Source organism: Lathamus discolor, chromosome 1 (assembly GCF_037157495.1).
Source record: "Lathamus discolor isolate bLatDis1 chromosome 1, bLatDis1.hap1, whole genome shotgun sequence".
Classification (NCBI taxonomy): Eukaryota; Metazoa; Chordata; class Aves; order Psittaciformes; family Psittacidae; genus Lathamus; species Lathamus discolor.
Window position 1 is genome coordinate 100384877 of NC_088884.1, and position 27983 is coordinate 100412859.

A 27983-nucleotide genomic window follows, 5' to 3' on the forward strand; every position below is an offset into this window, starting at 1 on the left:
GACCACAAACTAAAGCTAATCTTACATTAGCAATGAAACCTGACCTAACAGCACATTGCATTGTTTTGATAATTAGACCATCAGGAAGAACACATATGGAAGCATCACAGGACTTTCATTAGAAACTATGAACTGGGCAAACATCCATGGAAAAATATAAAATGATTCAGCTGGATTTTCCAGTCAGTTAATCAGTCCTGAAGCCAATGGAATCATTGTATAATTGAGCAGATTTCTGTGAAGAGCTCATAACTGTTCACACTGCTTTCATAAGCTGCCTATGTGTCAGAAAAGCTGAAGAAAAGAGAAAGTTTCAGGACTTAGGAAAAATTGTAGAAACATATTCTGACTATCATGCAGTTTAGGAAATGTGAAAATTGATGGCAAAATTTAACATCACAGTGACAACAAAGTCACTAGTATTTATCTTTACCACTTCAAAGTATTATAAGTCATGAGTAAGCAGCTTGACCATATTTTCATCTCAGCTTTGAAGTAAGTAAGCATAGGAGAATGTGGTATGCCTAAGAATTGCTGCTCTCATGCAACATATTACTCATTTATATACTATGAACAATAGTAGTAACTTTTTTCATTTAGAAGTGCCTTTTTAACAATACATTATGTATAGAAACCTTGTTTTTCAAGAAAAAAAGCTAAATATTGCCTGCAAAATCACGAAAGACCAATATGCTTATTATACATTTTATTGTTTCTATAACCTTTAGTAACGCATATATTCTGAAAAGTGGAAGTTTACCACTGTATAAGAAACTTAACTGGTTTCAGTAGTTATACATACTAAACATTACATGTACTAATTATTATTATAAAAGGATAATCTGGAAGACTATTGGAAGAATAACCTACAAGCGCACAAACTGATCATTAAGGACAATAATGACATCTAGTGGACACTCGGAAAACAGACCCGTAACCCAGCACAAGGAAAGGATCCAGCTGCTGTTACACGATGGGCAACTTCCAGATTGCTACGATACAATTAAGATGACAAAAAAAAAACCTCCAGAATTTGCAGCTGATGAACATCAAAGTAATGTGATTATCCATTGCTTTCATGAGCATATTTAAGAAAAAAAAAAAAAAAGACCCTTCCATTTAAGATTTAGGATAAAAGTATAGGTCAAAACTAGAGTGACCACCAGAAATCATTGAAAGGATATAGATAGATACACAGTGCCAACATAAGAGATGTATAAATACTTACTACACTTCCTATTTATTCCCACTGCATTTACAACCTTCTGCTTATAAGCTGCTCCTGTTAGGACTTCAAACACTGAAAACCAAAGTAAAAAAAAATACAAATCCCAAGAGTAAAAATTCAAACCACTATTTAACACCTCCCTTGTCATTCCAATCCTCCCATTACAATAATGCCTTCCATATAAGGGAAGCAAATTAAACTTTCTCAATATATCAGCCAGTACCTGCTGCACTCCAGAGAAGAGGAATCTGAAACATGAGGCTACTGTAACCCAAAATAAGCAAAGATACCTGGGTATTTTCATGGGTGACCCGATTAGTTTACAAGGAAGACTTCTACAAAGACCATGGGTTATTTGAAATCGGCTTTTACCATTTACCAAAGGCTAGCAAAACTAAGCAGTTAAACTCGAATCTCATCTCAACTGTTCCATCAAAGAAGCTTTTCCTGACTAGAAGTGTCACCATGAAAAAAAAATACTAGGTCTGCCTATTACACTTTTATAAATAGGTTAATAAAACACTACATATTCAAAGTTATATGTATCAAATATCCTATCTACATAAATGGAAATTACATTGTACTGTTTAAAACAAAAATACTGCATGTATTTTCAAAATTTCTATGTCTTCAGTATAAAAAAAAGGTATTACAAAAAGATTAGAAACTATACTCAAAAGTAAAACAGCATTTATGAACACATCTGATTGTAGATTTCATTAGACTTACAATTTAAATTGGTATCTTGCTTGCTTCATATATGATTATGGAAAGTCAGCGTGGCAGTTCTACTAGTTCTCACCATCAGTAGTGGCTAGAGTCAGCTATTAGCAAATATGTAACAGATTCTCACATGAAGATTCTCTAACCACAAGAATACGAAGAAACCCTCGTGTAATTGATGGTTAGGCCTTGTGTCCCAGCTTCTTTTTGCCTCGGTCTCAAAAGTGAGCTTTGAATCAGATGCTACTTCTTAATATGAGTACATGAAGCCTCCCAAAACTTAAATCCAGACTCCAAAGATACAATACACCATTTACAATACCAATGCACCATACACATCCATAACTAAAGCCTGTAGGTTTAAATTCTGATTCCTAGTGAGATTCAATAGCTGAACAACCCATTCATAACTTTGATTCATGCCTTTTTTAATTCTAAAAAGGCTAGTATTTAAGTCTCCCTTTTGATGTACGCAATGCATAGGGTTTGCAGATACTTAAAGTGAGATCAAAGTTTAACCAATTCTAAACATGCCTGTTCTGGAAAATCACACTCTTCATTACAGGATCTATATATCAAGCCTGTTATAACCACGTTGGTAATGGGGTCTGATAAAAACCAGAAACCAGTCCAGTAAATTTACAAGGTAAAAAAACCCTTATTAAAAAAACTAAAAGCAAACATCAAAATAAACCCAGGCATTTTCACCCTCCAAGCACAATGCTGTATTTCACCTCCAAAAACAAGTTTACTACATCAGATGTCCTAATATGAGGCTTATTTTAAGACACAAAGCAAAGCATCATTGACCTACCCGGATTTCCTGGAGATTATGAAAATTATTTCCTACTCTGACAGAGATTTTGCTTGGAGTGTAACTTTCATCAGATTTGTAGTCTGCATAAATACATAAAGTCTTCACTGTTGTTTTTCTTCTGCAGGAAGCAAGAGAAGCTATGTAAGCATCATTACAAAAAACATTCAAGATGAGTTTGTTGCTAGTTTGTAGTAACTAAGGACTTCTAAAACTTAATATAAGTGTGTCTACTGATTTATAAGAACTCCCCTGTTAAAGCAACTAGGTGTTTATCTACATTGTTATGCAAAGACTGGATTCTCACTATTCTCCTTTGCCTTCAGAAGTGTCAGTATACGAAGAAATACAACAAAAGACCAAGATGCCAAACAAGCACTTGTATGCAACAATGCGTAAGTTTAGCTTATCAAATATGGACTCTATTATTATATTAAAGAGTTCTCCAGAAAGCAAATAAAAAGGTGACAAACATCTAACATCATCTTAAGAGTTTGGTTAAAGTAAGACTGAAATCATCTTACAAAGAAAAGGACAGGGAAACAGTAAGTTAATATTAGACTATTTAAACCCAGTAATCTACCCTTCAAACTACACTCAAAGACAGAAAGCCAGGACAAAAGTGTCACCTTAGATAAGGGAAACCATTACAAATGGCATACTATTAAACATCCCTTTTTGTTGTTTATTTTAGGCATTTAGTAACTATTATGTTTGACAGTCTCATTTTTATAAATGCTGTCCATCTGGTTTCTTTTGCAGTTGGGAAACAGGATTAATTTAGGAGTCCTTGCACGTCCAGAATTCCTGTCTTGGTGAACAGTAATCAATACGGAATTATACACCCTAACCCATATAGAGTAATTTTCAATACCTAAATTGTATGTTCACCAAATGAGGCTGTGATCCATCTGACTGCCAGTAAGTTTCTAGATTATCATCTCGCAACTGATCCACTCCAAATCCTAAGAAAAAGAAAATTTAATAATCTCCAATATCCCATTTCCACGATGCAGACATCACAGACATAATTTTTATTCAGCTGTTACAAACTAAAGAATGTATTCCAAGTTGTAACATATAAGGAACTATTTCTAGACATGAAAGTTGTGCCTATACTTTTGTGACAGAAAACAGGGGAACTTATCAATCAAAGCTCAGTACTTGAATGTCTTTACACTTTACATTTTTATCTCCTATTGAAATCTGCAGGGTTTGAAACTATTCAACACATCCTGGCATTTCAAATGGTTAAGTAGTAATTCATACTAATTGCAAGAACACCACTTAACGGTTAGGCTTTTCCACCTATTCTATAGTCTAACTGCTGAACCAAAGTAGACTCATAACAGAGACCATCTATCTATTAGAAAATTTTGGCCAAATGTAACATTTTCTTTTCAAGTAGTCTCCTGAAATATTTTGACTTTTTCAAGTTAGCAGCTAGAACAAACAATAGATGCCAAACACAGTATTTCTGACAGTTAATGCCATAACATTTAAACGAGCGACTCCAAATCCGTATTTTTCCATTCCTTCATTATCTGTCCTTTTACTAATCACATCCTTTTATAGACTGCCCACACTTGCTGCAGTTTTAATTCAGCAGTTGAAGTTTAATCTGCAATAAAAAAAAATATTTTCACTCTGTAGTGGCTAAACCATAAGATGTTTTTCTCTAAGTAAGATACCAGCATATCAGACTAGACATTCAGCCTGAGCACAATACTGTGACATAAAGGTCACCACTGAGTCCAGGCTACAGAAAGATACCAGATCAATTCCCAGCAGATACTTCTAAAACAGCAACTCAGCTATCTCAAATCAAAACAATACAGATTTTCAGATATTTTGAGCAGGTATAAACTATCATTAACTGTACCTCAGGGAAATTTGCAACAGTTCAACTTCACTTGAAGGATTTTAGGGAGCTACACTATAATGGCCGAGTCAACACAAAGTCTGGACAGAACATTAAGGTTGCCCGGCTGCATGGTTTTTCTAAGTTAAAAATACAAGATACCCAGGCAAAATGTCAACACACAGGAACAATTACACACTGCTGGTTTTCTGCTCACATGGTTTAGTTTGTTCACTTATGTGAGAAAAAAAAAAAAAATCCCACAAAACAATTTAGTATAACGCTGGTTAAAGATCTCTTTTGTTAATATGAGATTTCCTTATCATAGGATTTCTGAGAGAGTTTAAACTTTCATACTGCATCAAACAGACTAGGTCAAAATTATTTGTAGTGACTACCCATACAGCTTATACAACAGCAGTTTTAATGCTACACTACCTCTGTATGTCTTATCAAAACATAAACCTCTATGTATTCTAAGACAAATGTACATTCAGCTTTTTACGCCATTTGTTGCGGTTTTACCTGGCTTACAGGATGAAAGAGACCAAACTGCTTGCGAGCCTATTTCTCTAACAGTACCAGTCCTCTCTAACTGCTTTGGATCAGCACCAGGTGGCGTCTTGTTTGGGGTAGTCATTTCTACTGGGGAGAGAAAAAAAAAAAAAAAAAAGAGTTGATACATTTTTAGCTTGACCGGAAAATTAAACAGTTGTTTGTTTACACAGACACTTTAACTCTTTGGCCTTGCACTTACATAATAGTCTATGGAATATGTAGTTTATACACATACATGGAAACATTTTTGCATATCTGTAAAACCTTTTATTTATATATTTATAAAAATTATAAATTTTATATATAATCTTTAAGTAGGAGGTTCCACATACACGTAAATTATGTCCTTCAAAATTCAATACATAACTGATAATTCATAGAACATAGACGACTTCTTTCACTCTAATTCACACATATACAGTTAGAGTTTCAGGATTTGGTTTTAAGAAATTAAAACAGACCCTTTTAATTTCAAGGCTGGCAATACAGCTTCATTTTCCCTCCACATACAAGTAAGAGTTTTCTTAATCTGCAAGTTCAGAAGCCTATTCAGAAGCTAGAGCAAGCCTGCCCTCCTGGAGATCTCCTTAAAAAAATAGGAAAAGAGCTTAAACAAATCTCAGGGGCTCAAATTTTGTAGGGATTGATTATTGCCATATTTATCCATGGCGCATTTCCTTAACTTCACAACTTCATCTGGAATCATTAACCTGAGGCTTGTACTGCTCAAGTAATCACATTCAGTCTCAACACCTAGACTACTGCCATATATACAACAACATAATCATGTTGGGTTTTATATAGTACAGAACACCCTATTACTTCTTAGAATGTAGCTTAAAGACTTTTTTCAAGAAAAAAAAATTAACATTAAAGCCTAAAATTAAACGTAAAGCACTCAAGAGTCAGGGAATTGGATATTATTTTAATCCTTTGTTTACATGCATGACATCATACTATGCTCTGCTAATCTCACCAGAAGTCTCCAGTACCTCGCCTAGATAGCAAATGAGGGGCACGTATTCACAGGGCCCAGACCTCACCCACAACAAAAGTGATACAAGGCAGAGACAAGGTTTTGGATGTAAGAAGAACTCAGCAGCTACAACCTTTTTGTTGTATGCAGGAAATCCGAATTCTGCAGTGTGTATCACTGCCCATACCAAACACTTTCTATTGGCTCACCATCCTCTCAGAAGAGTGGGTTAACACTACACAGCTAATCCTACAGATATCACATATATATTCATATAATTCACATATATACTAATCCTAATGCCCTCCAATTAAAAAAAAAAAAAGGTAACGCCATCCAAGTTTCTTATTGTCTTAATCTGAGCTTGTTTCCTTCAATCGAGCAGGCAAAGCTACTCAAGATCCAAATTTCAACTCCAAACCACCACTCGCAAATAAGTCAGCCATAAAGTGTGTGTCAGTGATGTGGCAGACTGAAAATCTTGAACATAGTTTGAACTAGTGAGCTGAAGTAATAAAGTCTTGGAGTCTTGGGTGACATGGTTTAGTGCAAGGTGTCCCTGCCCATGGCAGGGGGGTTGGAACTAGATGATCTTAAGGTCCTCTCCAATCCTAACTATTCTATGATTCTATGAAGTCCATTTTTCACAATAGAACTTCTGTTTAACCAGCTTAGTGATAATACATTCTGGATAGTTTTCTGAAGCTTCCTAAAACTCTAAGAAACAGAAAGCAGGTAGAATTACTAAGGAAAAATACTACAAGAGGCCAGCTCACTCAAATAACACTTCTGAGCATTTTACTAGCAAAAGTACAAGCACTTCATTTTGGACAAGACAAATACATAACATAAAAAATAATTTAAGTCACCAAATAAAATAAAACCACAAACCATTTTCTCAGCCCAAGATGATAAAAGAATGAGAATTTTATTTTTATTTTCTTTTCCAGATGCGCAAAACCAAGTGGTCTAGAAGCCCTTCTCCTTTACATTTGCTGAAAAATGGAATGACACACTGCATCTATACAAGCATTGGCTGGAAACATCTCCAAATTCCCAATTCAATTATGCCAAAAGATCATTAATAGGCTACTGTTTCCTTATTAACAACATTTAGTATATTGATGTCTTAATGACACAACTAATGTCACACTTTTGCCACTTTCCACTATATGGCATGTGCATCCTCTGATCAAGACAAGGCAGCAGCTAAGCTTTTCCCCCGCCTTGAACTCTTCATCCCTCAGCATCTTCCTTAGAGAAGTTTGTTCCTTTCCAGAGAACATCCCTGTGAAGCAGCAGTCATCAGATGTTTTAGCAAGCCTACAGCTTATAAACAGAGCGAACTGAATTTAAATGGTTCAATAACCTACCTTTCACAATCAAAACAGGTTATTCTCAGTATACCAGTAGAAGACACTTGAGACACATACCTGAAATCAAACCCTTCACTAAACACACACGTGCTCCTCCACAACATACTGCAAAGAAGAAGGAGACATCATGATTCTTTCCTACTAAAGCTCCATAAAAATACCAGTTCAAGGGAACTGCTGCAGATTCCAAAGCAGTTTTCTCCAATTAAAATTTCTAATTCCACCACGTTAGCACACACAGAACTGTTTAAATGCACATCTGCAATGACCTTTGAGACTATCTTCAACAGACACTTGTCCAACCATTTTACTTCAACAAAAGAAACAGCACAATCTTTGTGGACAGCCAGCTTCAGTGTTTCCTCAATCTAAATGCCAAATGTTTTTCTTCACCATCCAACCCAAGTAATACCTTCTAAAAAACAAGCACTATTTCTTCTTCTGTTCTACATAGGGCCTGAAGGCTACATAATCACTAGCTTTTATACACAGTAACCCTTTTGTAGATGTGAAGGCCTTCATCAAATTTGCTCCTAGCTTCTTTTCTAGTATGCCTATGCCTCAAGTTTCCCTCACAAACCAAGTGTTGTTAACTCCTGTGGAGTCTAGAGATCTACATACTATGGTTAACAAAAATTAGCCATCCTAAGGCTCAACAGCACAGAGTAATCACTTTCTCTTCATATTTAATCTCATCTGCTAACATGCCAAAATAACATGTCTGATTGCAAGGACATCATATTGTTTAATATTTCATTTACTATACATTACAGTGCTCAAATGCATTTTTGGGGTACTACTTGCTGTTCAGTACTACCCTTTCCACTAATTATGTCTTTAATTTCTCCTTCCTGTGTTCTCTTCCTCCCCCAGTTCTTGTTAACTGAGTTTAATTACACTGATTTCGAATCTGCTATCAATCTTCACAATCATTTTGAATTCTGACCCTGAGCTGTACAGTGCTCTCAATCCTTCCAACTTGCCAGCATATCTCTTCCATGCTAACCATTACAGAAAAAAAAAATGAATGCACATCCATAACAGAACTCGACAGGAGGACACTTCCTGGCATCCTTGTTTAAAGTGAATTATTTACAAGTCAGCTTTAAAAAGCAATTTTTCAACCAGCTGCACAAAATCTCACAAAAATTGTTTTAGATCCCATTTCAGTAGTCTGTTTTTAACGTAAGCCCAGACAATGGCAGAAACCCTGCAAAAAATTAAGACAAACCCCTTGCATTCCTTCCTCATTAACTGCATTGGCTACTGGAAAAAACAGGTTGATCCAGACCATTCTTAACAAATCAAACTAGTCCATTTTCTGTTTGTACATCAGTTCTAATTGTTTTCTACTTACTGAAAAGTTCTCCCTCTAAATCACCTCCACAGAATCTTTCAGGGGATCAAAGCTTAGCAAGCTTTGCCCTTTTTTTTAATTATTATTCCTATTGCATTCCCATCTTAATAATTTCATTCAGTTTTAGCAAGTATCTGTTTACAACTTCTCCATCAAACCCGAACAAAGGCTGCACTGACTACTCCAGCGTTTTTGCAACATCCATGATTCATAAGATTGTTTTTCTTCTTCTTTTGAATGGAAGAGGATTTCATACCTTAGATTTCCCTATGATTTTCCTACTTGCGCTACTCATTTTACTTCACAAGCTCTTTCCCCTGCTCTCATTTCCTTTGAATGGACCTTTGTTGGTGTAAGACCTTTAAAGATCTCAAGATAAATGCAGAAACTATCTTACTATGTTTCCTATTTTTTCATTCAGACCGAAGATTAAACAGTAACATTGAACACGCAAATTGCTACCATTTAATTAATATTTAATACTGGTTGCAAACATTCAGCAACAATGTATTTCAATAACTAGCTCACCTGTACATTTGATCTCCCAGATTAATTCTCTCAATAGTTTCAAACACCTATTACTTTTACTGTACTCTGCCTCCAGCATACTGCTTTAAGCCTATTAATAAAAAATACTTGTCTTCCATCATCACAAAACAAATGTATTTTAAAATAAGGTTATTAGAGACAACTGCACAAGACAATTACATTAGCAATTTTTATACCTATATTCCTAATCAATTGAAATTAAAAATGTGGCTCAGACTTCCAGCACCCAGCTGCTCCTTGAAGGATACAAGCACTTGTTTGCAAGTGCCTATATTAAGTTTTTAAAACTAGACGGCGAACAGAGGATGAAGTCCGTTTGACAACTCAAGCTGCTTTCACTCAGCCTTCCACCCACGACTTCTTTGCAGGACTCTGAATTCCGATTTTTGGCATAATTACTTTTACAACGCTGTATTACGGCCCTACAGAACACTTCAATATCGGAAAGAACAGAGCAACCCTACTCACGAAACACATCGGCTGTGTTCAGTCACCAGATCACGCTCCCCCTCCCAGCTGGGGACTCAGCTCAAACGCACAACCATTCGCCGAGGGAGGAACACGGCGGCGATACCGGCTAAGCACCCCCAGCCACATGCCCGGGTCGGAAGGCGCTCCAGAGGCTGGGCGAAGGCACCGCACCAGCCTTCTGCCCAGGCACAGCTCCCGGGGCTGCCATGACACCTGGGGGCGAGACACAGGACAAACCACCCCCTCAGCCCCCCGTGTCGGCGCGGAGCAGCATGCCCACCTGATCCGAGCAGCCGCTGTAGCGGGCGAAGGGGAGGGGAAGGGGCGGCGAGGGGACAGCGGGTCCGCCGCCGCCGCCACGCGTATCCCCGCACTGGGGGCCGCCGCCCCCACCGCCGTCTTCAGGCCCGAGGCCCCGCGCCCGCCAACGGAGCCGATGCGCCGCCGCGCACGCGCAAAGCCCCGCGCGCCGCCGCGCGAGCCCGGTTTGAAAGAGAACGGCGCGGAGTGGGGCGGGCGGTGAGAGAGAAAGGGGGCGGGGCCAGCCCACCGGTGCCCGGGTGCACCCGGTGGGGAGAGGCGGAGCTAGAGGCTTTCTGCTCCCGGGTGCTCTCCCCAAAGCCCGGCCGGTGTGAGCCGTAACGGCTCGGTAACCCCACACCGCCCGCCCCACGGAGAGGGCGGGGAGCCGGACAGCAAGCACACCTCCTGTGTAACGCGGCGTCGCCGGAAGATGGCGTCACGGACCGTCGCTGCCGAAGCGCGCCGACTGACACCTCCCGTGCCCCGCCCTGTGGCGGGCGGCGTCGCTGTCTCCCTGAGCGTTTTCTCTATGGTGAGCTGCTCTTCCTGCGTCCCTTCTTTCACTTCGTCTCTATGGTGCGCGCCCAGGCCCCTCCCTGCGGGGGCGGCGGCCATCTTGGCCGGGTGGCGGCGGTGGAGCACGTTGCGTGCCGGCCCGCGGGACGGGGCAGCGGCCAGCGGTTCCTCCCCGCTGCGGCCCGGCCTCGCCGGCTGCAAGGTGCTTCCCTCAACCCATTTCCCGGTAAGCGGCTTCTGACAGGTTGTGGGATGGGGGGCTGGGGCCCGTGGCTTGCCCCCACCCGTCGCAGGAGTGGGGTCGGCCCACCGTTCTTTACCCGGGCCTAAGGGCTGGCAGCTCTGGTAGGGCCCGGCAAGGTGGGCCGGCCGCGCTTTGCAACGAGCCGCCCCGAAGTCCTCGTCCCGCAGCCCTAAGGGAGCCTGCCCCCATGCTCCATTGATTCAGGGTACGGCCCGCACAGAAGATGGGGCCATGTGTGGCAGGAGGCCGCCCCTTCCCTAGCTGTCACAGCCCGCACATGCAGTCCGCCGTCTCTGAGGCAAGCTGTGCGTCATCTTCTGGCACTGCTTTTTTGTCACACACGCGCACGTCCCCCTCCCCATGCCGCAGCAGCGGTGTAGGTCAGAGAAAACGTCTCCTTCTGCAGCTGGGTTCAGCCGCCGGCATCGCTTTCTTGTGGAGACCCGGCGGGGGTTCCTCGCGTTGTGATGGCCGGGCTCCGGGGAAGGGCAGGCCGCAGGCTTTCTCCGGCGAAAGCAGGGGGCTTCCTCTTCTGGAGATAAAAATGCTATGGTTTGCCTTATTTTGGGGAAAGTTGATATCCACGTGTGTGCTTGCGTGGTGATAAAGACTTATTGCATGTTTGGTACGGTGACAGGGTAAGACTGGTTTTTACAAGATACGTGTAAGAACCAAAATAAAGATCTCGGCAGGGCTTTTCTCTATGACCATGGCAGTGTTTCCTCTCAGGAGGAGTTATTTCACCTGCAAGTTTGTGTGGCAGATCTCATTTAAAGTTCTCTGCTGTGGTTTTCTAAACAAGTGGTCGTGAAGTACTTGTGTAATTTTCATGTGGTGGATTGCTAATTTATGGGTTTATTCTCAAACATTTCACTTAATGTTAAAAGAAAATATTAAAAGAGTGATAATTAATACTGTTCAGCTCCAGCTACACACACCCACTCATTATGCTGCGTCAGTATATTTGAGCATATGCTTTTCATGTTAACATTGCCTTTATTTTCATAGTCATGTTCTGCCTTATGAGTAATATAATGAGTTAAATGCAATAAGGAGATTTGGAGCTTGTTTAAACTCCTTTTTGTGCATTGTCTCTTAAACGTCAAAACCTGAAGCATAGAGTAGTTTGTAATTCTTAGTAGATTTTGTTTGTTCTTGTCATATTTACTATTATTTCTGCTTTGACATCTGCAGAGGTAGTGATCTGCCATGCACAGTTTGAAAACCGGTTGTCTTCCATTTAAATTTTCTTTGGCTAGTCTGGTTCTTAACTTTCTTGGTCTTCTCATGGAGTTGACTGTAGTCCATTAGCAATGGGCTGAGAGATAATTCTTGAGGTTAATTATTTTCAGAGGAAAGCGCAATTGGTGCTCACCATCACTTCTTCCACACTATTTTATCTTTGAGGTCTAATGCAGCATAATTTAACAAAATGTTAACTGTTTTGCTGCAAAGTATGGCTCCATTCTGAACACAGATTGTGCCTTCACATAATTGAATTGTCTCTGGTTATCTTTCAGTCTTCATTTACTTTTATGTTTGGCTCTTTTTTTGTTGAAGTCTGAACAACTGAATGCATTTACAAATCCTTCTTGCCCATAGTTGATTTGACTTAGCAAATTCTAATATAACTCTAATGCTTGTGAAAGAAATCAGTATTTTTAATGGAAGTATGTTAACATTTGTGCTACAGATTGTCCATTACTGTCACCTTTGTGACAGGCAGCAAGGTCTGCTGACATTTTTTTTTTTTTTTTTTTTTTATATAGTTTACTCGGGTTTGTCAGAGAACAGCAGTTTTGTCACAGAGCCTAAGAAAGCTCACTTAAAATACTTGTGATAACATGTTTGTGGCTTATTTTCAGGCGTTTCAGTGTTTGTACCAGGTGTCATAATTGGATTTAGTGGACAGCTTTTGACTTCAGTAAATGATAAGTCAAGGTTTCTAGAATATTTTCTTTTCTTCTCCCTGCCCCATTTGTTATTCCTCTCTTACTTTTTCACCTGTGTTGTCATTCCATCATGCTGGAAAGATTTTCTGTTGTCACTCTGTCATAATTTCACTAGTTCAAAATAATGCTTTACTCTTGTATTTAGTATCAATATCTTCTTTCCTTTTTTGTTCTGTTCTTGATTTGGAAAGGACAACAACTGCTTCTGAAAGGAAAAATGCTTCTACCAGTTTCTCCTGCCCTTAAACTGCTGACTGTACTTAGCAATTACTTTATGCATGCTGTATTGTAGAGGATGTATGTTGTATGTGTTGCTGACCTGTGTTCAGTGTACTGAGAGTTCTTCTGTCTGCACCTTGAAATCAGACCATCCTATTCAGTATGTTAAGGTAAATGCCACCAAAGTAACTGCATATAAATACATAACTTGAGTTCAGTCTGGGTTTGGACAGTCTTGTTTAAACTGCTCCAAGCTGTAATTTTTTCTCAGTAGAACTAATTGTTATTTTCTCTTGTGGACAGTTACTGTAATAGACATGAGGACAGTCCTGCAAATTTTGCAGAAGTAAAAGAATTCACAAGTATTTTCTTTCTGAAAATAGTTTAAGACCACTGGAGAGTTTTGGATAATCTAACACTTCCATCATGTAATGGGAGCAGGGAGGCACGAGTGTATGTCTCGTGCCAGGTCATTAGTTCTGTTACCCCCGCCAAGTACTTCATTGATGCTTGTTGTGCTTAATTCTGTGGACCCTTCGAAACCCATCACCACAGATGGGCATTTTCCCATATAAGTAGGTTGGAAAGGGAAAAAAAATTAGGCTCTTATATTATTTACCAACCCCAGTCTGATTCAGCAGCAGGCAATAGTGTAAACTTTAGTCTGCTTATACCACCAAGACTGAGTGGAAAGCTTGCTGAGATGGGTGGCCAAAACTAATTGTTCCAAGCCTTGGTCATTTGGAGCAGCCCCTGTCCTGTTCTCCTGCTTTGGTTCCATAAGCTAAGCATCAGACTAGAAGGGTGTATGGCTGAGAGGAGCGTTTGTCTGCTCTGCTATCTGCGCTGCTCAGGCAACAGAAGTTTGGGAGGTTGCACAGGGGAGGCAAGCTCCTGAGGTACAGCAGCATAATCTTCTAGAGCTTGCTTTTCAAACCTGGAGAAATAGTTTGCATGCTAGTTAGAGCTAAGATATCTAGCAGGAAGAGCCTGCCTGGAAGATGCAAGTGTGTTCTGTTTGCTCAAGGTACTTAGCCATACAGGCATGGTTGGAGAAAGGGCTGATCCAAGTTAAGCACTTCCTTCAGGAAACCAAAGAGAAACTGCTTGATTCAACCCCAAATACTCTATACACTGTGAATTACAGGACTTTTATGAAAAGCACTGGGCTATATTCCTGAAGAATGTATCTCTCTTTGAAGCACTGACAAAATCCAGTATGTGTCTCCTAAAAAGTTACCCTGACTCAAACATGCATATAGTTTTTGAGAGTAAGACTTTCTCGTTATGTAAGAAAAATGTATTAAAGTAAGAATTGCAAACCCATTATTCCATGCCTGTTGGCCTGGTCCGTGGATGTAATTGCAATGTTCAGCCCTACTTTGTCAGTCTGGTCTGATGATACAGAACTGTAAAATCACTTTTAAAATCTTTTTTAAATATTCAGTCTACGTTATATGAGGGCTTTTTGGCTTAGGAAATGTTGAAAAATTAATGAAAACAAATTGAAACATTTAAAGTAGAAACTGCCACAATAAAGTTGACAGCATGAGTAATAATTCAGTTCTATCTGATGAAGAATATCTGTAGACGTCAATTTAAAAATACTTTGGAATCTGAGGAGTAACACTAACACTTAAAATATTCATAACTATGGTAATAATGGTTTTACAGGTAAAATAACATCTCAATTTCTGACCTTTGCTTCCAGTGAGACACCAATCTCTTCCTTTCTTTCATATTACAGTAGTGGCTGTAGGATTACTTCAGCTGAAGTTCACAGGTGAATTTAGGGAGGGATGGAGTTTAACATGATAAATGTGCTGTACACCTATTTTATTCTTGTTTCTTTTAGGATCAGCAACGAGAGGACGGAGTTGCCTTTAGGTGTATGTTGCTCATAGGAAGATAAGATCATTATTACTGTTACTCAGTTCTGTGTGTGAATATGGTAAAGGAAGTAGAAATGCACTTTAAAATACATTCTGGCCTTTTCTTTAATCTATCAAGGCTTAAATTTAAAACACTTTGTCCTTCCCTCCCCTAAGCTATAATTGTTGACATAAATTCCTAGTAGAACCCAGTGCTAGTTAGTATGTATTACGGATACCTAAGCAAGGGAAAAGACAGTTCTTTAGAGGAATACAAGTAATTTCACTCTTTGAGGGCAATTATTTGTGATTTCAGGAATATTTAATCACTTAGTACTTCAACACCTTTCTCTTCTGAAAATAGTTTTGTAAAGAGTCTTGCTTATTTTTATTGCAGTAACTTATAGTCTTACAGAGTCTTACAGTTATTGATTCTATATTAGGAAATGCAGAATGTAAGTGTAGTTATTCAGATACTAATGAAACTCAAGATAAAAGAATCAAGTATGGCGGTTCATATTGCTTGGAGTTACTTTTCTATATACAGCTACACATTTTCACTTTGAAAAATAGTTTAAATTTTACAGTATTTTAATAATTTAATATAGGATATTGGCATAGAGTTTGCAAGATTAGTATTATAATCAGATTCTTGGAGTAATAATTGTAGTCACAATTTGACTTTACCAGCCACTGTAGCATGAACAAGGTTACTTTGCAGAAGGCAGCTTGTGAAACTGAAATTTGCAGCAGTATAGATTCTTCTGTTCATGTTACAACATGTTTTTCTTGGAAACAGATACATTTTCAGCTATAATTGCAGTTTTATTTTTACAGTGGAGAAATAGTAATGGGATGGAAAGCTGATGTGCAAGATTTGTGCTGTTACTTACATACCAGTATCTGAATTACTTGTATCTGAGATTTTGCCCTGTTCACCATGTTGCTTAAAAGAGGAAAAACATCAAATCATTATCCCCTTTTTACGTCTCTGAACTCTGCTAGTAATAACTTCATATATATATATATATATATGATATTCTCTATGCTGTCAGTAATTATGTTCTCTTTTGGCTTTTGTTTTTTTCCCTTAAGGTCTGTGAGACTCTCAGTATTCCATCTCATAATTGGTGTATGTGTTTAACCCAAAATTGTGCATTATGGCAGACAAATTAACAAGAATTGCTATTGTCAACCATGACAAGTGTAAGCCAAAGAAATGCCGGCAAGAATGCAAGAAAAGTTGTCCTGTGGTTCGAATGGGTAAGAAATGTAATTTAACCAAGTATTTAAGCAATTGGAGAAGTTTTAAGTAATGTTCTGCTAGGAGGAGCTAGTTTTTCATTATTCCTAGGTTTTTGTTTATCATTCATGCTTCATTTCCTAAAGCCTGAGAACAGGAACAATTTGTAGTCTTCGAGTGCTCTGAAGTTTCAGTGAACATTAATCAGTTACATGTTCCTCTATGGAATTTAGTAGCAAGAGCTCTGATTTGTAGAAACTTTTTTGAGTTAACTTTACTCTTTTTTTTCACCAGGGAAACTTTGCATAGAAGTCACATCACAGAGCAAAATAGCTTGGATCTCAGAAACACTTTGTATTGGCTGTGGTATTTGCATCAAGGTAAAAGGCTGCCTTATTTGAAATGATAAAATTCTCTTGATTTTGCTGTTACTTTTATTAATGTCTACTGCAACTTCGAAAAGCAGGATTTTTCCCTGACTGATCACACCTTGTTAATTGTTACTGTATAGAAAGTGAAGTAGTGTGTCAGTTTACTGAACCAGTTAGGTTGCAGGGTGTGGGTTGTAACTTTCTGTTTGTGGTTTGATTTTGTTTGGGTTTGTTTGTGTTTACACACACCTAGCAGTAGAAGGATGTTTGTGTAAAAGAGCTAGAGAACATATGCAGTATGCTTTACTTGTATTGTAGGCCGACAGTCTAAAATGCTGTTTAATTTGAAATACGTGACATAAAACTTCTTTGGAAAGTTGACTGTGTAAATCGAAGTCAAGTAATTGGTCGAAAGTTCTTTCAAAAGTATTTAAAAGCATAGTTGGGTGCAGTACAGAACATAGCATTTATAATAACAATTTATAATTGTTTGTGTGCACCAGTAATCTATGTATTTCTTTCAATTACAGAAATGTCCTTTTGGAGCCTTGTCAATTGTTAACTTACCTAGCAACCTGGAGAAAGAAACCACGCATAGATACTGTGCCAATGCCTTCAAACTTCACAGGTATTTTATTTTTCAGCCAACGTAAGAGACAAAAAATTCAAGGTTTTGATAGTCCAAACATAGTGCACATCAAGGTGTTCCCAGTTATTACCTTAATAGCTTCCTTTTTTGAATGTTAATTGCTTTCTTATTAAAAAGTATTACAATTGTATTTCAATTCAAAAAATTTCATTTTGCAGATCCCCTGTTTAAAGAACAGACTGCTCTTAAATCTTTCTTACGACCTATTATTAAGGAATATTGATTTAATTTATTATATATCTATTGGCAAGTTAACGAAGTAGGCTGAAATAATCAGAAAGTTTGAAAGCACGTTGTAACATTTACTTTACCGCCAAATGTTGGTGTGTGATGGCATTAATGTAATCCAGATTTATTGATGTTGTGTACAGGTTGCCTATCCCTCGTCCAGGTGAAGTACTGGGATTGGTGGGAACCAATGGTATTGGGAAATCAACTGCCTTGAAAATTTTAGCAGGAAAACAGAAGCCAAATCTTGGAAAATATGATGTATGTACCAGCAGTAGAGTTGGCATTATAGATAGCTGTGCTTAGATTTTGTCACTGAGTTTCTGTGTCTGAACCATGTAGAATTTGCAAGAACATTGGCACTTCTGCTGTTAAAAAGCCAATGACCTCCATGCAGGAACAGTAGTAGAAGGGTATTATTAAAAAAAGGGTTTTGTTTGTTTGTTTGTTAGGGGGGGTTGGGGTTGTTCTGTTGTTTGGTTGTTGGGTTTTTTTTTTTTTTGCAAAGTCTGTATATCTTTCAAGAAAGAAAAGGATACTAATTATAGGTGTAACTCGCTAAATATAATTATCAGTAAGTTTCTGTCTTTAAGTCACACCTAAGGGGTTTTTAATGCGATTTTAAAACTGTCAGCTTCTTTTGCCTGCATGATTAACCATCAGGGGATATAGTGGAGTTTGTACCAAGTTCAACACTGATTTTATCTGAACAGCTCCGGTGCTTATGAGCATTTACCATATATCCTTGTGATGTTTTAGTCTTTTTTATCTTTCTTTTTAAGATGATCTTTTATAAAATACGTTGTGGCAAGTTGCTGAAGATACTTCCCACTGTACACTGTAATGCTGATTTCTGAAAATCCTTAGTTTCTTCATTTTGCTAGGTACTTGGAAACTTTGATAGTCTTTTTTTGAGAACCAGACATAGATCAACTTGTAATCTGCTGGTCTTCATGGAAGATCATAAACCATTTCCCTGTGTCTTTACACTCAGTCAAACTGCAGTCAGCAGGGAAAATAATTTACAGGGGTTTGTTGACCTAGCACTACTCTAAGAGTGAATATTACTAGAGAAAAGACATAAACAGTAGCTTCCATGACTCTTTTTATCAGACAGTATTTCAGTTACCACCTTTTCACCTTCAAATTACATGGTGACAATTGAATTCTAATGCTCACTCCTTCTTTCAAGGACTTACAGGAACGAGTGTGTTCAAACTTTCTTCATACATTTCTTTACCTGAAAGAGTAATGTTTTAGCAAATCGTTCATTTCATGGCCACCACTTAAAACCACATAGAAATAATCATTCCCCAGCTACAGTTTCCATTCTCTTTCAAGTTTGGTTTATGTTATTTTTGTGGACTTCTTGTTTCAGGTGGTAGTATTGCAGAAATAGCAAAACTTTTGACTTTCTGAATGTGTGCATAATTGAATTACCATGCTTCCAAAATCAGACTTCCCCTGTGAAGAACCAAATCATGACCACAGAAACACGTGGTATGAATTGAATCTTGAGTGTTGCTTCTGCTGTAAAACTTACGAAGCATTTCCTCTGTGTATTTGCTTGGTTTGGAAATATGGCTGCGTCGCTCTGTTTCCGTGCTGCTGTTTACCATCAAAATAAGTACCTCAGCACCATTCAGAGCAGTTTGCTGTATAAAAGTGTATGAGCTGTGACTTTTTCTTGGGTGACTGCTCTCAACAGGTCCTTTTTTCTTCTATATTTTTTTTTGTCATTTTTCCTTTGTCTCCTTCTGTTTCCTTGATAACATTTGCTAGAAGCAGAGAAAATGTCCAAATTTTATCACCTCTTTTGTGCAAGTTGATGTTATCAGTGAAATCCTTTTCCTTTGGGTTAGCTAAATCTCATAGCTAAAAAGTGTAGTTACACTAATCCACACTTCCATTTTACCCATCAGGTAGTTTCACTCACAGCTTCTTAACTGTCTGAGGAAAGTTTTGGATGTTCCGAGTGTAAATTTAAAACGCCCTGTCTTTAAAGGGCTAGTGACACCTGGAGGAAAATACCTGAACTTCAAGCTTTCCATTGTGCGATGGCATATATTTTAGTTTTTTCCTTCCTTTTAATGGAAACTTTGCAGAGGCAACATCACCATTTGGTAACTTGCTATTTTCCAGGCTTTTTGATCTTGCAAGCATATTCTGTTCGCTGTATTGATCACAATTTTACAATTAGGTATTTGTAATGATGTTTTTAGAACGGTAGAAGTAAACACAGGCTTAAATTTTGTCACAGGATCCACCTGACTGGCAAGAAATTTTGACTTATTTCCGAGGATCTGAATTACAAAATTACTTTACCAAGATCCTGGAAGATGACCTAAAAGCTATCATTAAACCTCAGTACGTGGACCAGATCCCTAAAGCTGCAAAGGTGAGAAATCTCATGAGCTGAGAGACAGCTGGGAGCCTCTCCTGAAATACTTCTCTTGTGTTTAAAGATTTATTTTTTTTTAATTGTTATTACTATCATCTATCATGCAGGGAACAGTGGGATCAATTCTGGATAGGAAGGATGAAACCAAGACACAAGCTGTTGTGTGTCAGCAGCTTGGTAAGTGTATTTGTTAATCAAACATCAGATAAATTCATACTTTCTGAAAAAAAAAAAAGTTAACTACTAATGGGATAGTAGATTTCATTATGCCATTTAAAAAAAGGGGGGGGAAGTAAAGATGCTGTAGTCTAACTAATTGATAAATGCTGGTTGACAGAATCCAATACAATTTCTGTTTCATGGTAGAAAGTGTTTATTTTTAAATCTGGAAAAATTCCGGTTACCATCTGCTTCTCCTGCTTGCTCACAGCTCTGGCAAAATCTTAGCATCCCCTCTTGTCAGAGCCATTGCATATAGAAAGTACTACAAAAAAACCTCTGAAACATTTTATTTCAATTTAAAATCCTATATATAGCTGATTATAGTGGGAGTACTGATTTCTGAGAATAATGCAGTTAATAAGAAGAACATCTGCGTAGCCCAGCCCTGGTAAGTTTTGTAGGTGGTTTGAATTCAGTTGTTAAATTTAGGTGTTGCTAAATTAACAACAGGGCTCTTTGTGGTAGATGTGGGTGGTAATGGTGGGGCTGCATTGTGCCATCAAGAGCATGGTCCTTGAGTCCCACTTAACTTATTAGTGAAACAGTATATTCTTGAAATTGGCTGTTCCTGAAGCTGATGAGAAAATACTGGCTTCACCCATTGATTTTAACATTTGGGAGACCTGATTTTCCTGAAAATCAGAACTCTTCAGCCAGATCTAACAAGAAATACTTTTAAAACCGGTGGAGTTTGTTTTTAGGGCTGGGAATCTTGTGAAATAGACAACAGAAAGCCAAATAGAAATGTAATTCTTCTGCATGATGCAGCTGTACAAATTAATGAGCTAATGCTGCAGAGAAGCCATAACTTGCTGTGACTTATATAGAAGCATAATAATATTACTTGTAAACTGAACACTTATTTTACTACTTTCTGTTTTTTTCTCTGTGTAGGATGTCTGCTGTGATTATACATGTTTCTGTAGGTAATAAAAATATGAATTGTTGTGTTGGTTATATCTCAAAATAACCACTTATTTGCAGACTTAACCCATCTGAAGGAAAGAAATGTTGAGGACCTTTCAGGAGGAGAACTTCAGAGATTTGCTTGTGCAGTTGTTTGCATTCAGAAGGCTGATATGTATGTTTAATTTACTTCTGTTATACATCACTTCTCATAATCTGTCTCAGAATGTGATCCTCTGATTTACATTTATTGTTAGAAATGATACTTTTGTTTGAAATATTTAAAGAAAAGGATTTACAAACAAAAAATTGCTTTTAGCAGTTCAGCAGCTGAGATCTATATTTACGCCATATGTAATCTCTGCGGGTTTTATACTTCATCTGTAAGGAAATTGCTAATTTCAGAGGCCAGTGTTAAATTTCAGCACCACAACTTCAGAACCCTTCCTAATCCCACATAAATGTGCTCTGTTTGCCAGCTTACCTCACATGGCATCTCTGAGTAAGAAATGGGACAGGTGCTTCCCCACCTCTAGGAACTTGGGTCCCTCTTCTCCTGTCTTGCAACCAGGAAATTACTGTCTAGTCCATGCTGTTTCCTAACTCCTAGGGAAGGGGAGATCCCAAGAGTTGGGGGGTGGGGGGTTGGTGTTGGTTTTTTGTTTGTTTGCTTCAAATTCTTTGTTTGGGCTGTGACTTTTCTTTTTGGCCAGGCTTCTTTTTGGTTGGTGCAGGTTTTGGATGGGTTTTCTTGTTTGTTTTGTTGTTTTTCTCTTTTCCAGTCTTCCTAAGTACTTTTGTACTTTTCAGTTCATGAGTGCATGGGATTCCTAACTGATTGCTGATATCTTGTAACATTTAATAACTTTGTCAGAGCTTTCAGGAAAGTAACACTTAAATCGTTTAATAATTTCACGTGACAGTCATCAGAGATTCAAGGCAGGTGTCAGTACATAATTCTCATTCTTTGTGTGTCTCAGTGTAAATAACAATAGTGTTTGATTTCTGTGAATTTAATGGTTGAAATGTTAGTACTAGGTTTGAATACGTATAAAGCTTGCACTCATCAAGACTTTATTCTTTCTTTTGGGGCTAGCTTCATGTTTGATGAACCTTCTAGCTACCTAGATGTCAAGCAGCGCTTGAAGGCTGCCATCACTATTCGATCTCTAATAAACCCTGACAGGTAAATACAAACTTCAGAGGTTTTGCTAGACTGTAATAATACGCCTGTTTACAGAGGGGAAGAAACATCCAGCCCATCTACCTAGAAGTGCTGACTTTTCAGGATGGTGTGCTAATAGATGTTTAAAATATTCCAAGTCTGTAATACTCTTATTTCCTTGCATTTTGGAAACTTATTTCTAATTTCTGTACTGTTTCAGCATTTGGTAATAAAGAGGTGAAAATAGAGGTGGTTATTTTTCACCTGAATATTGCTGTTTCATGCACTTCTCGTGAAGTTTTCTTTTTTTTCTTAAAATATGCTAAATATTTTTTTGCTCCAGTCAATCAATATCCTTTTACTCACAAAAAGAAGCCGCCAGTTTATGCTGAAGATGGATTTTCAATTTGTCATTCACAACATCTCTTTATTGGAATGTTTGGGGAAAAAAAAGGTTTATCAGAGATTTGAGCTCTGTCCTCATTAAGTATTAATCAAAGAAACCATATTAAATGAGAATCATGTTGATAGCTTTTGCTTATGCAGGATTAGAGTACAAAAGGAAAACTGTTTTGTATTGAAATGTAAAACCATGGCTCTGGCTCTGTTTTTCAGGTACATTATTGTCGTAGAGCATGATCTAAGCGTGTTAGATTATCTCTCTGACTTTATCTGCTGCCTGTATGGTGTGCCAAGTGCTTATGGTGTTGTTACCATGCCCTTCAGTGTAAGAGAAGGTAATTGCTGTATTTCTCTTTTTAAACATTCCCCAGAAAATTCTAGGGAAGAAAAGTACCAAAGTGCTACTTGTCTGTTACGGGAACGTGTCTTCTTCCTGTTACAGTTCAGTAACTAACAAACTACCATTTTAATTTGTGCGGAATTTCTAATCCTAACCCTAAACTTACACCTCAACCCAAAACTCTTTAATTATGAAATGCCCTTTGTCTCTTGGTCAGGACATAATTTTTATACTTGCAGGTGTTTTGTAAACAGTGGAGTTACACAAAATACCCTATAAATAGTAGAGAAAGGTCAGGAGAAAGTTTGCACGGTACAGAGGCGTGTAGTGTTCAACCGAATTGGCCCTGCTTGTAGCACTGAGACTTGGTAATAACTGGTTTTGTGAGAACAGGTCTAGCAGCAGTAGTTTCTTTAAACTCTATGCACGTGACTAATACCAGGTTTGCAGGAAGAGCTTCTACAGCCTTTCTATGATTTTAGTAAGATTTTTCTTCAGTTTACATAATGTACACACTTCAAATAGGAGAGTTGGTTCCCCGCTTTAACATGCCCTTTAAAATCCAGTGTTGTTCTTATCCAATGGGAATTGACAGCCAAGAATTGAAATTCATCTTGTATTGCCCTGCTGTAGACCTTTTTTAATGATATTTTTTCCTCCTTTTATAGGCATAAACATTTTCTTAGATGGCTATGTTCCAACAGAAAATCTGAGGTTTCGGGATGCATCTCTAGTATTTAAAGTGGCTGAGACAGCTAATGAAGAAGAGGTTAAAAAGATGTGTATGTACAAATATCCAGGAATGAAAAAAAAGATGGGAGAATTTGAACTATCCATAGTAGCTGGAGAATTCACGGATTCTGAAATTATGGTGATGTTAGGGGAAAATGGTAAGAAACTGCTTCTGTAGCCTTAACTATGCTCCTAAAGCCATTTTTCAGGGTTCAAAATGACTAGGTTTGAGTCAGGTTGAACTGCTTGTTACCTAGTGAAGATGCTGTGGCATAAGCTTGCTCTCTAAATAGCAAGAATTACTGTGTATTACCGATGCCATTGGTTTTGTCCCTTACCCTATTTTAAGAACTTTGATAGGCAGGATGACAGTTCAGCTGGTGAGCTTAGCCACAAGTCTAGAATGTTGCAGCTTTAGATGTGTCTTTTACTTGAAAAAACAATAGGAAGTGCTGCTTGCTGGAAGTGAACATAGGAATTCTTGAAGCAGTCTAACTTAAAAACTTCATAAAGAATACATTTTTCATCTTCTTGTATCAGTGACTTAATTGTTAGAGGTCTAACTTACTAAAAGTCAGAAATAATTTATAATTTTCATTTTATTTTAGGAACTGGCAAAACTACATTTATCCGGATGCTTGCAGGAAGACTTACACCTGATGAAGGAGGTAATACTTAATACTTTAGTTGAAACTTAGTTTGAAGACACTGGACAGGCTCTTGTTTTCATTATAGACTTTGTCTTTTCATAGGTGATGTTCCAGTTCTGAACGTCAGCTACAAACCACAGAAGATCAGTCCTAAATCTACGGTATGTTTAAGCATTATTTATTAGTATTGTGTTTGCTCCAAAAAGTATGTTTGAAATACACAGTCAAACTTCTTTATGCCCAGAACAGAAAGCTCTGTTACGTTTTCTTATGGTGTGGTGCCTAAACCTGAGGGTCAGCATTTTTCTTTTACTAGGGAAGTGTCCGTCAGCTACTGCATGAAAAGATCAGAGATGCCTACACACACCCCCAGTTTGTAACCGATGTCATGAAACCTCTTCAAATAGAAAACATCATTGACCAGGAGGTATGAATTGCCCAAGACAACAGCCTAATTTTTCTGCTTTAGTTCTCTGCTTGTCTCTGAACTAAATACATCCTTCTTCCCTCTTACCCCAATAGGTTCAAACATTGTCTGGGGGCGAGTTGCAGCGAGTTGCATTAGCTCTTTGTCTTGGCAAACCTGCTGATGTCTACCTGATTGACGAACCCTCGGCATATTTGGACTCTGAACAACGTCTAATGGCTGCTAGAGTCATTAAACGGTAAAGTAGACATGGGGGGTAAAGAACTGAAATTCCCAGTAGTTTTACAATAAGTTCACTTTCATGACTGTCTCTCTCTTTTTTTCTTAAATTTCTATTTCAGTTTCATTCTCCATGCTAAAAAAACAGCTTTTGTGGTAGAACATGATTTTATCATGGCTACATACCTTGCTGATCGTGTGATTGTTTTCGATGGTATTCCTTCCAAGAACACACTTGCCAACAGGTAAGAGACTTCTTTGGATTAGTAAGCAAGTCAAGGAGGACAAGGCAGGAATAAATTGTTTATCGGAAGTATCAACAAAAATAAGAGGTGAAGCATCCCTGCCCATTGAAATTTAAGCTGCATTTTATGTAATCCATGAGTGTTGTGAGGGTTCTGACTCATGTTTTGAAGCAAGGAAAAGAAAATGGGGTTGACCCAAGCTTGACCAGCTCCTTGTTTAAATTAACCTTAAGCAGCTGCACACCAATTAAATTTCTGTCAGAAATAAGTGACACTTGTAAGGAATGAAAGAAAGCACCAATTGTAAACTATATTTAGGAACGTATCTTGAAGATACATTAAAAGAAAGCAGTGTATTAAGGGTATGTGCCTACATGCAAAGTGAAGTCCAAGTCTTGACAGCAGTATGTAACACATGCAGTCCGTGAGTTTTACGTTTTCCAAGCTGTCCCTTTTGGTACATGCCTTTAAATAATTTCATGTGAATTACAGAGAATTCCGGAGGAGCAGTCTAAAACATATAAGCTTTTAGACCAGTGTAATAACCAAGTACTTAATGTGAGCCACATGAAGTAAACATGGTGCTGAGATACTGCTGAAGGATGAGAGTAGTAGTTACTGACTTCTTGTCTGAGACATGATTTGACTGAAAATGTAGCACATCCTGGTATGTCAGGCACAGTTCATGCTTGTGTTACCAGACCTGAATGAGCTCAGGGTGGAGATCAAACTACCTGTAATCTGCACAATATAGAACTTCTGACAGTTGATCTGGAATGTTCTTCTCTCTTAACAGTCCACAGACTCTTTTGGCTGGAATGAATAAGTTTTTATCTCAACTCGAAATCACTTTTAGAAGAGACCCCAACAATTACAGACCAAGAATAAACAAACTCAATTCAATCAAGGTAAGAGAGAAGCACTTTTACAATAAAGCCAAAACTACATCATATAAAGCCAGGTTTTAAAAATAAGTAACAAAACAAAGACTAACCTGGTAGTTTTCAGAACAGCGTATGGAACAAGTAGTAAGAAAAGGGGCCTACAGGAAATTTGGAGAGGGTATTTTTACAAGAACATATAGGGGAATAGGACAAGGGAAATAGCTTTAAATTGAAAAAAGGAAGTTTTAGATTAGATACTAGATTAAGTGCTTCCCTGTGATAGTGGTGAGGCACTGGCACAGGTTGCCCAGAGAAGCTGTGGCTGCCCCATCCCTGGCAGTGCTCAAGGCCAAGTTGGAAGGGGCTTGGAGCGACCTGCTCTAGTGGAAGGTGACCCTGCCTGTGGCAGGGGGGTTGGAACTGGATGATCCTTACTGTCCCTTACAACCCAAACCATTCTATGAAAACAGAAAAGTGTTTAGCTATATGTCTCTTTATTTCAACTATGTTCAAATCTGCCAAAGATACTTCAAGTAACACTGACCTTTTTTCTCTTCCTAAGGATGTTGAACAAAAGAAGAGTGGAAACTACTTTTTCCTGGATGATTAAATATTGGATCTGAGCATCTTTGTAACTGGCATATAGAAATGCATATTGGAATGTAAACACTGGTGGATGAGAAGGCTCAATCAGGTTTTAGAACACTTAAATCTTTTGGAGTTTAAAAATCTCTTGCTGCTTGTAACATCCAAGACCAGTAGCAGTGTAAATCCTAGTCCACGTAAAACTGCCACTTTCTATATTTTGCTGAGACAGCCCTATTTTCAGTGTAATAATTTCAAAATAGACCACCTTGAAATTCTGCAAATGAGTCTCCTGATTTTTCAAAATCTGAGGGAGCTTTTCAGTTCACTAGATGCAATTCACGTACCGCATACTGACTGAACTCCCTCATTTTAAGAATCTTTGAGGCCGTTTTCTCTACCAGAGGGAATCTTTACCAAGAATGTCAGGATACAGAAGCGACTCATGTTTTAAAAAGGCTGAATCTCTCTGGATGAGGGTTTCATAAATAAACATCCTCTTAACTTACAGCTGTCTGTGACACAGTGCAAAAGTTCTTACACACATGCTGAATGAGTTATTTCAGTTGTCATTATGCATACTTTTATCATGCTGTAGTAAAGAACACACAAAAGATGGAGTACAAACAGTATGAAGGAAGACATCTGTGCCTTTTTTAGTCACCTGTCCCTATGCATCTTTTCAGACCTACTTACAGGAGAGTATTCAGTTAAACGTCTTAAAGAGTACACTAAGAATCCTTCCAATCTTCTGCAACTTAAACCTACACCATAAGGAAAGGTTAATGCCTGAGGTTTCCACCTCATTCCTCCGTCAGTAGGTGCTGCCCATGCAGAAATGACAGTTGTACAGGTTAAGATACAAGAATTTTGATCTTTGCTATAGACAAAATTGAAGCAAATATTTTTTCACAGGAAGTAAGGTCCTTAAGGGAGACAGGAAGGAAGGGTATTGTCCATGCAACAGTTCTCTGCTCTGTCTTCAGGGGCATGTGAAAAATGTTATGAGAGAGAAAACACAGCTCTGTTCTTCATGGACATTTTTGCTCTGTAAGTTACAGGAGAAGGTGGAGGTTTGTCTTACTGTGTTTTTAAAGCCATTCTATTTTATAACCTTGGCAGTATCAGGTGTTACATACACACTATGTTGCTATGTATGTCTGTCTTACCACCAGTCCATCTGCATTATACCAGCAGAGCTACTCCATGACGAAGTACAGGTAATGAGTACAGCCTTCACCACCAGCAACTGTTTAGACAAAAACATCTGCACTAACTAAAACTTAAGTCATGCAG

At 38.3% G+C, this 27983-nt stretch overlaps 2 protein-coding genes across 9 annotated transcripts in view; one reads left to right on the top strand and one right to left on the bottom strand.

Moving 5' to 3' along the window:
• Window positions 1-10705, bottom strand: part of ANAPC10 (anaphase promoting complex subunit 10) — a 42343-nt gene extending 31638 nt beyond the window's left edge. Inside the window, exons 1-5 of one of the 6 annotated variants that reach the window (XR_010614511.1) lie at window positions 10194-10575; window positions 5152-5268; window positions 3640-3730; window positions 2766-2886; window positions 1229-1300 (exon numbers count right to left, since the gene is read on the bottom strand). Coding sequence is in view for 4 of the 6 variants with exons in the window: in XM_065688036.1 (XP_065544108.1) it covers window positions 2766-2886; window positions 3640-3730; window positions 5152-5266 (327 nt within the window). In the remaining 2 variants the exon portion in view is untranslated. Of the gene's footprint in view, window positions 1-1228; window positions 1301-2765; window positions 2887-3639; window positions 3731-5151; window positions 5272-10193; window positions 10577-10618 lie in introns of those variants that run through there. The other 5 variants (XR_010614510.1, XM_065688036.1, XM_065688029.1 and 2 more) reach the window with 5 other exon arrangements.
• Window positions 10647-27197, top strand: ABCE1 (ATP binding cassette subfamily E member 1). Of its 3 annotated transcripts, XM_065688000.1 has the most exons (19): window positions 10798-10958; window positions 15003-15098; window positions 16114-16281; window positions 16556-16641; window positions 17163-17260; window positions 17653-17770; window positions 19770-19907; window positions 20018-20087; window positions 21117-21213; window positions 22135-22224; window positions 22819-22940; window positions 23614-23835; window positions 24286-24345; window positions 24430-24488; window positions 24644-24754; window positions 24850-24992; window positions 25096-25218; window positions 26015-26126; window positions 26665-27197. In XM_065688000.1, the coding sequence occupies exons 3-19, from the start codon at window positions 16179-16181 to the stop codon at window positions 26710-26712; spliced, it is 1800 nt and encodes a 599-aa protein (XP_065544072.1). In that variant the 5' UTR covers window positions 10798-10958; window positions 15003-15098; window positions 16114-16178; the 3' UTR covers window positions 26713-27197. The 3 variants fall into 3 exon arrangements, with proteins under 3 accessions (XP_065544081.1, XP_065544072.1, XP_065544062.1); XM_065688009.1 differs by lacking the exons at window positions 10798-10958; window positions 15003-15098 and adding an exon at window positions 10647-10748; XM_065687990.1 differs by lacking the exon at window positions 15003-15098.
• The last annotated feature ends 786 nt before the right edge of the window (window positions 27198-27983 follow it).